The sequence below is a fragment of the Stegastes partitus genome, unplaced genomic scaffold (assembly GCF_000690725.1).
Source record: "Stegastes partitus isolate 25-593 unplaced genomic scaffold, Stegastes_partitus-1.0.2 Scaffold564, whole genome shotgun sequence".
NCBI lineage: Eukaryota > Metazoa > Chordata > Actinopteri > Pomacentridae > Stegastes > Stegastes partitus.
In genome coordinates, this window is record NW_007578295.1 from 89,369 (window position 1) to 101,793 (window position 12,425).

Sequence of the window (12,425 nt, forward strand, 5' to 3'; positions counted from 1 at the left end):
TGTGTGTGTGTGTGTGTGTGTGTGATGGTGCTGTGCGGTGAAAACACAACAAAAGGAAAAAGCAGAACAGCATGAATGAACAAACCAAACCGTGGTGTGCCTGTGGAGAGCCGGAGTAGAGACAGAGTCTTCAGTACAGCACCAGAACCGTCTCTGCAGTCAACACAACGACATCACATCGGGTCGTGTTCTGTCTTCCAGGCATCTCCATTCAGAACACAGACACGGGGACAGAAGCATTGCTCAGTGGCGGGTCCAGCAGGACATCGTTCAGTGCATGGAGAGCCAGGTGGGAATCAGAACATTCCAGGTCTTCAGCTCCACCACCAATGAAAAGAATTTTAAAGTCATGATGTAATCCACCTCCTCCACACCGGACTGGAACACTTCAGTTACTTTCATTTAAGCCCACTGCTACTTTTCTTCATATGTTCTCTCAGCTGTGAGGCCAACATGAACTGGACTCTATGGATCAGAATTTAGAAGAACAAAGACGTTTTCACCCCATCAACAGGCCAGAGAGAGATGTTTAGGCAGAGAATGTAATTAAATAAAACTTAGAAAAATAAACTGTGACTATCACACTTCTAACAAAGAGAAAGTGGCTCTGATGCTGTTGGACTGTTTTCAGAATGATCTCAGGATGTTTCAGGCAGCAGCTTGTGAGGATTCTTAAATTGTTCTGTTGTTCTGTGACTTCTAGCGAGAGCGCATCGCTTATTGTTACTAAGTGCTCCATAATAACATCTGACATTTGTAGAAATGATCATGAAGCAGGGCTGCAGGTGGCTCAGTGGTTAGCACTGTGGCCTCGCAGCTAGAAGGTCGCCGGTTGGAGTCCCGGTGAGGACACCTCTTCCACTCATGACTCTCTGCAGGCCATGAGCTGTAAGACCACCTACTTAAACCCAATTTGAAGAAACTTCTAACATGGATCTTCTCTTTTTTTTTCAGCTCATTCTGGAAAAACAGAAACTCATTGCGATGCAGCTTCATCTGTCTGAACACAAATACTCTGATTTGGTATATTGGCTCATTTCACTCTTGACTTACTGTTCGTTTAATCTGATTCACTTGATTAAAAGTTTAGCTTCTTGTAGCTTGAAGAATTTTCAGACTTGCTTGTATGATTTTGTTTCTTCCTGGAAAGAGAAGAAATGACAGCGTGTGTTCATGTATCCTGCAGAAGGCAGCTTCAGAGTGGCCGTACAGCCTCCCTTTGTTCCTGCCCCAGCCTCATGTGACCGACGGAGTCCAACAGTGGGGCATTAAGCGTCTGGAGGACCTGGTCCAACCCGGCTACAGAGCAGCCGGATCTGCCCTTCCTCTGCCAGGTAACACCGTGAACATCTGCTCGCTAAGATGTTCTACAGCCACTCCACCGCTGGGTTTTCAACTGCCTTATATTTAGAACAATATTTAATCTTCTATAAAACCTCAGAAATCAGAAGGTAATAGTTTTTAATAATAAATTCAAATTCATATGAGATCATGTCTGAGACATTCTCATTGCTATTGTTGGGCATTAAGGACTCGTTTGTGACAGGAGGAGGATCACTGAGATTAAAAATCCTGTGTCCTGGCCAAGACAGGCAGCAGCACAAATGACAAACAGACAAGGTCACAGCAGCATCCCTCCACCCATCATCTCTACACCTTCATCCTCACTAGGGGGCGGAGCCTATCCCAGCTGACTCAGGGTGAAGGCAGGTTCACCTGGACAGGTAACCAGCCTATCACAGGGCTACACTTAGAGACAGACAACCAAGCACACTCACATTCACACCTACGGACAATTTACAATCACCAATTAACCTCAGCATGTTTCTGGACTGTGGGAGGAAGCCGGAGAACCCGGAGAGAACCCACGCTGCACGGGGAGAACATGGAGACTCCACGCAGGAAGATCCCGGGTGTCCTCACCGGGACGCCAACCGGCGACCTTCTAGCTGTGAGGCCACGGTGCTAACCACTGATCCACCTGCAGCCCTGTTCAGAAACATGGCTAGCCATGTAGCCTGTTGCTGACAGAGATATTCATGTTGGTGCTTATGATGTATACAGGACTCGGTGGGGTGTTGCAGTCTTTACAAAGAAGACATTTCAGGTGAATGTACGACTCTCTAAGGCAGTGAGCAGGCAGTTTGAGTTGTTAGCGTTGGACCTTGAGGTGTCTAAATCCCTACACAGACCTGTTGTTGGATGCTATAGGACACCATCAGCTGATTGTGGTGCTCTACCCTCTTTATTGCAGCTCAGCCGGGTCGAACTTTAATGAAGTAAGTGTAGCCCTGTGATAGACTGGTTACCTGTCCAGGTGAACCTGCCTTCACCCTGAGTCAGCTGGGACAGACTCAACCCCCCATGACCCTAGTGAGGATGAAGGTGTAGAGATGATGATCATGGAGAACATCTGGAGTAAAGTTAAAGCTGTCTTGAAGACTCATGACACTGGCCAGACAGACAGGGAAGTGATAGAAAGCCTGGCGCTCTCCATTGAGCCCGTCTCCCTACAACCTGCATCCAGCTCAGGAAGCACTGGACGGGATTTTTTATTTCCAGTGTCAGAACTGGATAAAGCCAATGCACAAAGTGCAGCATGAAGCGAGAACAACAGACGATCCATCCCTTTAATTCTTTTGAATGGGAATAAAGCAGCCAAAACAAGCTCAAGACTGAATCCAGGTCAGCTCCGCAGGAATCCGGTCCGGGATCTTCCCTCACTGGAGTCGGTGATGATGATGAGTGACGTCACCCGTAAACAGGAAGGAAAGCCGGTGCAGCAGGGCTGTGGATGAATTAGTTTAAATCAGGACTGATCCAGACTAGAACTTGGGGAGATGAGGCCTCATGAAGCGCTGTGGCACGTTACCCAGACTGCACTGGTCCTGTGTCACTGTGCTGCTCAATACTGACACCTGCTGGATCTTAACAGTCCTTACAGGCAACCGAGTGGACAGGCTCATAATGATTTAATGACCCAGTATACACAATAATATAATGTAAAGTATGGTATTTTATATTGTGTTATTTTATATCTTAATCTAGTTTAAAACATGTTTGATATCTTTGAAATATTCAGTCAATAAATAATGTGAACGTGTGTCATGACGTGAAAATCAAAGTGTTGTGGATGTGAGGATGCTGATGTGTTTGTCTTTGAGGCAAGAAGGGGATTTTTATATATATATATAAATTTTTATTCAAAAAAATCAGTTGTTCCAATGTGTTGACATTCAGGCGATTTTCTAGGAACAGGAAATAAAAACAAATACCTGATTAGCCGATATAAGATCAGAATGGTTCCACACGGAGGGAACCTTTTTTCTTTCGGGCTCCATCATAGCTTAGAATTGCGCTTCAAAAGAAGGTGATCCAGTTCTCCCAGGGATGGCGAAACCATTGAAGATCGGTCTCAGTTCACGTGCAGTCCTGACCTGAGCTGGTCGGTCGGTTTGCCATAAGATGTGTCCACCATCACGACCACAGCCAGAACCACTTCAGAACCATCGATCTAATTAGTTTCTTGAGGCCCAGATCGAAACATGCTGTTTTGTGAAAACAACTCGACTCAACTCACAGATTGGTGTCGAGTTTAAGAACAAAACAAAACACGAGTGTCACGAGTGACGTTCGAGCAGAGAGACGTGCGGCCATCTTGGATTGATAATAATAATAATAACAGTATTTTTGCATCAGTGTATCCAGTGTTGAAGATGATGAAGACATTATCAATATAGAAAAAAGTTTATTAATATCTCAAACGCCTGTGAGAGGATTCGAAGCCAAAAACAATCTCCCTCCAGAACAAACTTCACTGCTGGCTTGTCTCTGGGAGTTGTTTGTGTCAAACTAAGAGCCAATGATTCATACCATATGGAAACCTCTAGACAATGAGGCAGCTGTCCTTGGGTAACCTTTGAGCTGATCACTTGTCCAAACACCCCAAACCACATGCAGCCTTTGACCTGGGGACAGATCTTGAAGACTCGCGGGGTAGGATGTCAGATACCGCGCCAGTTTTATAATAATCTGTAATGTCAGTCCTTACATGAGAATGATGCCCTTAATGTGACATCTATGTCATTGTTGTAGAATTTATGAAAGTCAAGCTAACTTTGAACCTTCCTGTTTGTTGCTTGCTTCAGAATTTGTCACCAGAGTTTCCAGACAGCTCCTTGTAGAGCAAATGCAGCTCAGAAAATGAGATGAATAAGGACACAATCCAAATCACGCGTGTCTGATGGCACAGACGGTGAAATGCAATCATTGTTGTTTTTTCCAGAGTTGGTCGCCAGCATGGAGTGTTACAAGTACAACAACATCAGGCCTCCGTACACCTACGCCTACCTGATCCGATGGGTGAGTGTGTGTCGTCAGTCATACCTACAGTTTGTCTGATGTGCTTTGACAGTCACTGATATCACCACAGAGCACAGCTCACACTCTTTAGATGTGTTTTACAGAAAACTGTACCATTCAGTTTTACTACTTTTATGTGTAGCAGGAGCAGATGTGCAGTCACATGGCAGGACTAACCTGACTAAAACATTGCTCTAGATAATATAATCCAATAGATGAATCTAAATTAGAAGAACTGATTTGGATAAAAGCCAAACTTTACTGATTAAAAACAACCAAACTATGGAAATGCTTGTAGACAGGCTGTTGGAGCTAAACGGTGCTGAGCTGCAGCCAGGTGTGTGTGGACGGTGACATTCATGTTTTATGTGCAACAAACTCTTGCAATAGTCGCTCACTTGTCAGTTTTCATCACAGCTTATCCTTCTTTGAGCTTCTCTTTGTGTCTGACTGGTTTCAGTCTATCCTGGAGTCTCCAGACAAGCAGCGCACTCTGAACGAGATCTACAACTGGTTCACCACCATGTTCTTCTACTTCAGACACAACACTGCTACCTGGAAGGTAACCCACTCTGATACCTGCTCATATCCACAGAATGAACTGAGCTCAGGACTAATCCACTGAAAATGTTGCTCAAGGTCTGATGTTTTCTTCAAACCTTTTCAAATTGTTAGTCACATGAGGTCAAGGTTTTTTTTTATTTAATTTTCGCAGAAACGTGTAGAAATGTAGTTTCCTATGATTCCATGTTCAAAGCCTTTATAGTCAGTCGTTGTTTTGAACGACAGTCTCTCTGCTGTCACGTGCTGTCAACACATTTTTTAAAGGTATATTGGTTCCAGATTTCAGTTATTCACAATTACCAATAATCTATTTTGATCTTGTGACTTTTTGAACTTTCCCGAGGTCCAATTTATCGACCAATGAGGGCATGACAAATCTGTGAAATGAAAAAATGTGATGTTGTCGTGGTAGCCACAAAGTGAGCCGTCAGTCAGTAACAGACTGGACTAAGGAACAGCCTCACATGCAGTTTCCATCTAACAGAACACACGCTTTCCTGCTGACAGTAAACGACTGTACCTGTGTCCTCTACCCAGAATGCAGTACGTCACAACCTGAGCCTTCACAAGTGTTTTGTGCGAGTGGAGGGAGGAAAAGGAGCAGTGTGGACAGTGGACGAAAGAGAGTACCAAAGAAGGAAGGGACAGAAGTATCACAGGTACAAACACCGTCCACATCTGTCTGTCGCTCACTGAGATTCACTGTTTAACTAACCCTAACCCACCCTAACCCTGTCTTTGGTCGTCGGCTCCCGACAGTCAAGATTACAAGTTACAGAGAGAGCTGGGAAAAGAAATGGTTGGATAAGGAAGGACAGGAGGAGATAGAAAGAAAGACAGGAAGTTGAACAAGGAAGGCACATTATACAGGGGACAGAAGAAAGCTCGACTACGGTTTATATTCAGGACATTAAAATTTAGCAGCGAGTGTAGGCCAACTGATAGAAACTAAAAAATAAGCTAGAGTGAAAGTTCACTTGGTGAGGTGTGTATGTCTGTACTGGACTGTACTCAGCAATGTGCATATTCACCAGCACTATTCATGTGCAGATGCCGACCTACTACATAGGCTAGAAGGTAGTATAATAACTACCGTACCATCCTCTGAATGGACCAGAAGGTAGTATAATAACTACCGTACCGTCCTCTGAGTGGACCAGAAGGTAGTATAAGAACTACCGTACCGTCCTCTGAGTGGACCAGAAGGTAGTATAACTGCTGCTACATGTCGGTGGTGCTGGTAGCTGTCCAGGTGTGTGGGTGGATAATCCAGGCCTACCTGTGTGTGTTTTCAGGGACTGTCCTGTGAAGTGGCTCACATCCTGCTCCACGTACAGCCCCGAGGACCCCTGAACACCACCTGAGCTGCTCCTTGGCTTCAGCAGCTGGAGCCACATCCACATGTGCTGGAGAACCACATCAAGAAATGAAGAATCTGTACATTTGTTTGTTTATATGTTTTATTATTTTCCAAATGACTTGATTAATGTGACTGTATAATCTGTAATGAGACAGTATTTTGTAACCAAACCGGGCAGCTTCTGGTTTTTGTACTTTGTAAATCCAACAGAACCGCAGCAGAATAAATAACGGTAGCGTTTGTGGGTGTTTGGTCATTATGCTGGTTTTACCGTTTCCAGATCTGACAGTTTGTTTCAGCGAGCAGGTTAGTAGGTCGGATATCTCTGACATGGGTTGTTTCCATCCTCCTGTACTGTCATCTGCTCTTTAAACTTAGATGTAGACTTTCACAAAAACAATATTAAAATGGGTCAGTACCTTCTAATCTCCATTTTTCTTCTTTTCCTACACAACAATAACGCACATAAAACTAGAGTATACAGTCTGGGGTGATAGCGGTCGGTGTTTTGAAGCATCACAAATGTGCCTCATACAGTAAACAGCGAACACCATATCTGACAGGGTGAACTATGTTGTCGCATAAATGCTTCAGTAAATAAAGCAGTGGATCTCACATTGGGGTTCAGGACCCCCATGGGGGTCCCAAGATCATTTCAGCGGGCTGCCAGATCATTGTAAAAACACCATAAAGCCTAAAGTTAGCAAATGAATGTAAATTCAGGCTGTCAAAATTAAAAGTTTATAATTCCTTCCACTCCTTTTTCAGACTTGTTGATATTATGATGTGATTATGAGATATTATTTTTGTTTTTAATGCTCTTTTTAAAATTATTTTCTTTTGTTTTTATGTATTTTTTCCTTTTTCATTTGTTCGAAATAAATTCAATTCATTCATTCAAAAGAAAATAAAAGGCGTTAACGTAAAGCGCTGAATCTGTGGAATCAACACATTAATGATGAACAGCAGAGTTATTGTTAATGAGACATTAAGCATCCTGACGTGTCTTATCTGGGGAACCGCTGATCTGAAGGAAGTCGGGCGAGACAATGGGCGGCTGTGCGGTGCTTCCTCCGGACCAGCAGGTGGCGCTACTGCCGCTACTGCCGCAGCAGCTTTTCGCTCTTTGCGGCCAGAAAAGAAACAACCAGGAAGCAGCAGCGTTTGTTTAGTGTCGCGGTTTGTTTGGCCGTCAGTGTCGGTGGAGGGATGTCCGTCCTCCAGTGAAGCAGCTGCTGACACACCTCGGCCTCAGAGGAGGAAGAGGAAGAAGAAGAAGGAGAAGAAGGAGAATGGCAGATGAGGCTCCTTTCCAGTTCCTCCACAGCGAGCTGGTGGACTACATCTACAAGTCAGCCGACGGAGGAGACACGGTGAGCAGCCGGGCGGTGGTCGGAGCTTCACCCGGAGCTGTGCAGCACCTTACAGGCGTCTCTTGTTTTGTGTGTGCTTCCAGGAGAACGGAAGAAACATCACCAAGCTGGAGAACATGGGCCTGAGAGTGGGCCAGGGCCTGATAGAGCGGTAAGAGGAGGGAGACCGCAGGAGCTCGGCTTGGTTCCGTACTGGTAGCTTCAGCAGATAAGAGGAGAGTTAAAGGGCTGGTATCTGAGCCGTCCAGCTCCTCAGATGAAACCTTCATTCTTCCACGTGTAGACCACATTAGAGCAGCTCCACGTCTGACACCTGGATCGGGTTGAACCCAGAGGCTAAAGATTAGTTAAACCCAGCTTTCAGGTTTGTGAAGTCCAGACATTTCATACAAGGACACGCTGAAGTCTTCCCACCTGGAGCTGCTGGAGGTGACCTCCTCTGACTGAGAAGGAGTCCAGGAGCAGGAGACCCAGGTTCCCCATAAAGTTTGGATCATACGCTGCTCTGTCCAGAACTGAAGCATTCAGATGAAATTAGTCGTGACAGCTCTGTCGAGGTCGACACAGTTCCTGAATGAAGTTCTTCTGAACACCTGAGGAGCTGTGTCACCTGCAGACAGGTGGCGTGTTCCTGACAGCATGTGAGGGTTTTACTTTTTGTTGTCCATGAAAATCAGCACAGACTCTGTTCAGCAGAACTCCGTGTGCTGCCCAGAATGCGTGTGTGGTGGCAGGTTGTCATGTACCACCACAGCGACCCAGTACTCGGATATTTGGATGTTCAGGTCCAGCCCTGCTGTAAACATCCCGTTGCCATGGGAACCCGACATCGTAAGTCGGTGATGCAGAAAGCACATAAATATGTTTTAATGTTTGGTTCTGATCTGCTGTCAGGTCCGTTTCCTCTGCTGCTGCTGCAGCTGATAGAACGGATCAGAACATGGATCATTCTGCTGGTATTGATCACAGAGAACATCCAATCAGTAACATTGATTCACTCTGATTGGGCCAAAAGTTAAAGTGATTTCCTGCATTCTGGGACAGAGTCAGACCTGAATGAGCTTCAGCACCAGATCAGGTTTAAATGTATGAAGGTGAAGTTTAACGTGCAGCTGTCAGCTGGAAACCAGCGGCTGCATCACTAAATATTCTCTATGAACACGTTGAACACTTTCTACCAGCATTCCTGTCTCCACCGTTTACAGTAGCAGCATCATGGTGATGTTCCTCATTGTTCTCCATTAAAACAAGGAGCTGACTGAAGCAGCTGCTCGTCATCGATTCATTCAGGGCAGAAGAAGAGTCACGTGACGCCTTAACGCCTCCTTTAATGAGAACAGAGTCTGAAGCAGGAAGTCTGACTGATGAAGAAAGCTGATAACCACCTTGGTGATACCTGTGACCTCTGGCTGGAGCTCAGGCTGTGTGAAAGCTGCCCTCTGTCCTGGGCAGGTGGCCGTCATCACTGAACATCACAGTGACTCACTGTTCTTCCAAAGTGCTGCTCCTCAGCCGAGCCTGACAAGTAGGACTTAAATAAAGTCACGGTCTTTGGACCGGCTGAATCCTTTTTCCTTTTCTGGGATGAACAGGTCGCTATAGCAACACGGGACGGGGACAGACCTGTGCAGGATAAAGACAAGTGTGCTGCTGTTGCATGTGTTTCAGACAGCATGAAGGTTCTACTTAGAATGTGTAAACACTGAGAATCAGGAGCTCAGTTCGGCCGGCGACGCTTCCTGCAGCTTCCTCCTTCACTGCTGAATCAGCAGCTACCATCCATGCGGTTGTCTGGTTTTATAACCGATTACATGTCCTCGCCTTGGCCTGCCATGGTTTTGTGTAGTTGTGGAGTTTCTGCTCTTCTTTGTTTGTTGAATGATGAAGTGAAGACGTTTGGTTTGGAGTCACATCAGTGAGCAAACGGTGACATCGTTGGTCATCATAGACGAGATGCAGTGTGAAACTAATTAATAGTGAAAAGCATCAGATCTACATTTTAATTTTCCACTCAACCACCGCTGATCTTAGTTCATTACAGAGTTGGTGGATTCCTTTGCAGTTTAGATGCTCTGCTTGGTTTAATCTGAAACCAGCAGGCCTGTGATGATGGATCCAGAACAAATGTCCACAAAACATTAACTCAAATTCAAAGTGCATGATACACATGAATATGTCAGCGCTCATAAAGAATGACACCTGGTGTACCTGTGTGGCAGAAACCAGGCCGAGTTATGTCAGCGTTTTTGATATACATTTGTATGTCGATAATCGATAATATTTCAAGCAGACCTTTGACTGGATCTCTTATTGTTAATCAGGTGTTCTGTAATTGTTTGTTACGGCAACAATGCTTAGATTTAAGTGAATGCTTGTGTCCTTCATTGAAACAGCTTTTGCTTTTCTCCAGGTTGACCAAAGACACGGCGCGATTCAAAGACGAGCTGGACATCATGAAGTTCATATGCAAAGACTTCTGGACCTGTGTGTTTAAGAAGCAAATTGACAACCTTCGAACCAATCACCAGGTAGCACCACCTCTCTGTGGCTAGCGCTACGCATCAACACGGTGAAGCTGCTAAACGCTGACACAACGCATATTGTTTTACTCATATGTAACCGGTGCTTTCATCTATGGTAGATACAGTAATTACCCACAGCAGCCCCTGGAGGCGTGGACCCCCGACCCTCTGAATGTGTCCAGTTCTTTAAAGGCCTGTATGCAACATTCAGCACCACTGGGTGGCGCTAGAGCACCAGCGTCTCAGAGCAAAACCGACGGGTGGCTGTAACACGTCTATCTGCTGCTGCTCTTCATTTACAACCACAAAGCTGTTGTACACCAAATTCAACAACAACAAAATAGACCAAAAATAGGCCTTGAGCTCACGCTAACATGTAAAACCCTGTTAGGATCCCGCCTCTGTCAGCTGGATGTCACCAAAACACCCAGATGGAAATGGTTCAGGTAACAGTTTACTGCTCAGTGATGTAGATGAACAGAACAGTGACGATACAAAGGAAGATGGAGGACGCTGCTACAAATCAAAGAACCAAACGAAGGCTAACAGAGTTGTGAAGCTAGCTAACAAAACTAAACTCTTTAGCCAAAACCTGACAGCAGAATCCACAGAGAACAAAAGAAACTGAAACAATCTGGTGCCTCTAAACACAGAACATGAAGACACAGGACACGAGGAACTTCTTCACCAGGTTGTCCAGCTGCTAACGGGAGTCATCGTCTCCACTGAGACTCTCAAACTCCCACCGAGTCAGCAGCTGCCAGCAGAAGCTACGTTACCAAAAACCCAAAACACACAGAGCGAGAGGAACCAGGACTGTTCACTCTGAACCCCAGCCAGCCAGACTGAGAGGTTCTGGTTGGTTTTATAGCCAGGTGTGGTGACTGCTGGGTGGAGGAGGAGTGGTGCTGGTCCAATCAGACGTGACTGGAGGCGGGGAGAACAAGCTCCAGGCTGATTAGCTGAGATGACTGGCAGCTGGTGTCCTGGAGCAGCTCTCAACCAGCCACAGCTGGACCTGCACAGGTCATCTCCACACACCATGGTCACAGGTCCACATGACAGCACGCCACCAACACCACGGGCCCTAACAAACACACTGAATGCTTGTAAGGAGATGCTGGTGACTCAGGGAGTGTTACTGTGCTTGAGCCGTGTGTCTCATTGTGAGTCTGTGACACACACACACGTACCTGGCCATCCAGATGATGCAAAAGAAAAAGTGTAATTCATCAGACCAGCCGCCTTCTTCCATTGCTTCAGCTCCAGTTCTGATACCCAGGCGCCCGTTGTGGACACATTCAGAGTTGGACAGGGATCAGCACTGGCAGTTTGATTGGTTATGTTTAGGCAATAAGGTTCTTGTGCCCAGTAGCACTCCTACAGGATTGGACCACACAGGCCGTCACCCAGGTGCTGTTCATTAGTCGTCCTTCCTCGGACAGATCGGTGTAGCTACTAACCACTGCATACAGGTCACACCCCGCCTCACCCAGTCGTCTGACCGTCCATTGAGTTCAAAGTTGTCAAAGTCACTCAGGTTCTGCCCATGTTCCTTCCTCCAACACATCAGCTTCAGGAACCGACTGCTGCCAAGTGTGTCCCAACCTGTGGTCGGCCATCATGTGGCTGATGAGTGGAGCTGTCGGTAGCGTTGCTGCTTCTCTGCTCTGTGCTGTGTTCACTCTGTCAGCCTTGATGCTGTTGTCATGTGTTTCAGGGCATCTATGTTCTGCAGGACAACAAGTTCAGATTACTCAGCCATCTGTCAGCTGGAAAGCAGTACCTGGACCACGCCCCAAAGGTGTGCTGCTCTTACTTTTGGAGACACTGTGGTGGTCTGGTTTGTAGGGCTCTCTGGTAACCCTTCCTTATGCAGTTCTCTAATGTCTAAAACTTCATTCACACTAAAGCTCCAGTGATGCCAAACAAGTGTCTCAGTGTTTCAGAAGCTATCTGTGTGCATGCTAGCATGTTTCAGAGCGCATGTCACATAGCCGTTACCTTGCACTGGGCATGCAGGGGCCGCTGGTTAGTTGTAGAAAACAGCAGGGACAAAGACCAGCAGTAAAAAGTCAGGCCAAAGATTTCCTGAACTGCTCAACAGCTGCTAACTGAGACACCAGGGTCAGCAGCCTGGTGGCGGGTTGTCCAGGCTGAGTTCACAGCGGTAGGAAAGGAAACAGGCTGACTGCCTGATGCACGTGGTCTGTACAGGTGTACGGGAACGTCTGTGGGGTCTGT

At 46.1% G+C, this 12,425-nt stretch overlaps 1 protein-coding gene and 2 long non-coding RNA genes across 5 annotated transcripts in view; 2 read left to right on the top strand and 1 right to left on the bottom strand.

The window, feature by feature from the left end:
• foxp3b (forkhead box P3b) overlaps window positions 1–6,712 on the top strand; it is a 21,026-nt gene extending 14,314 nt beyond the window's left edge. For all 3 annotated transcript variants that reach the window (XM_008288551.1, XM_008288550.1, XM_008288552.1), the window contains 7 exons: window positions 202–289; window positions 955–1,023; window positions 1,187–1,334; window positions 4,286–4,362; window positions 4,823–4,924; window positions 5,464–5,585; window positions 6,222–6,712. In XM_008288551.1, the coding sequence (XP_008286773.1) occupies window positions 202–289; window positions 955–1,023; window positions 1,187–1,334; window positions 4,286–4,362; window positions 4,823–4,924; window positions 5,464–5,585; window positions 6,222–6,279 (664 nt within the window). In that variant the 3' untranslated portion in view covers window positions 6,280–6,712. The remainder of the gene's footprint in view (window positions 1–201; window positions 290–954; window positions 1,024–1,186; window positions 1,335–4,285; window positions 4,363–4,822; window positions 4,925–5,463; window positions 5,586–6,221) is intronic.
• The window catches only part of LOC103362249 (uncharacterized), an 11,589-nt gene extending 4,009 nt beyond the window's left edge, over window positions 1–7,580 (bottom strand). Inside the window, exons 1-2 of the long non-coding RNA XR_520452.1 lie at window positions 7,432–7,580; window positions 4,965–4,968 (exon numbers count right to left, since the gene is read on the bottom strand). This is a non-coding gene — a long non-coding RNA (uncharacterized LOC103362249). The remainder of the gene's footprint in view (window positions 1–4,964; window positions 4,969–7,431) is intronic.
• LOC103362250 (uncharacterized) overlaps window positions 1–12,425 on the top strand; it is a 20,891-nt gene that overhangs the window by 6,289 nt on the left and 2,177 nt on the right. The gene's annotated exons all lie outside the window — the stretch shown is intronic.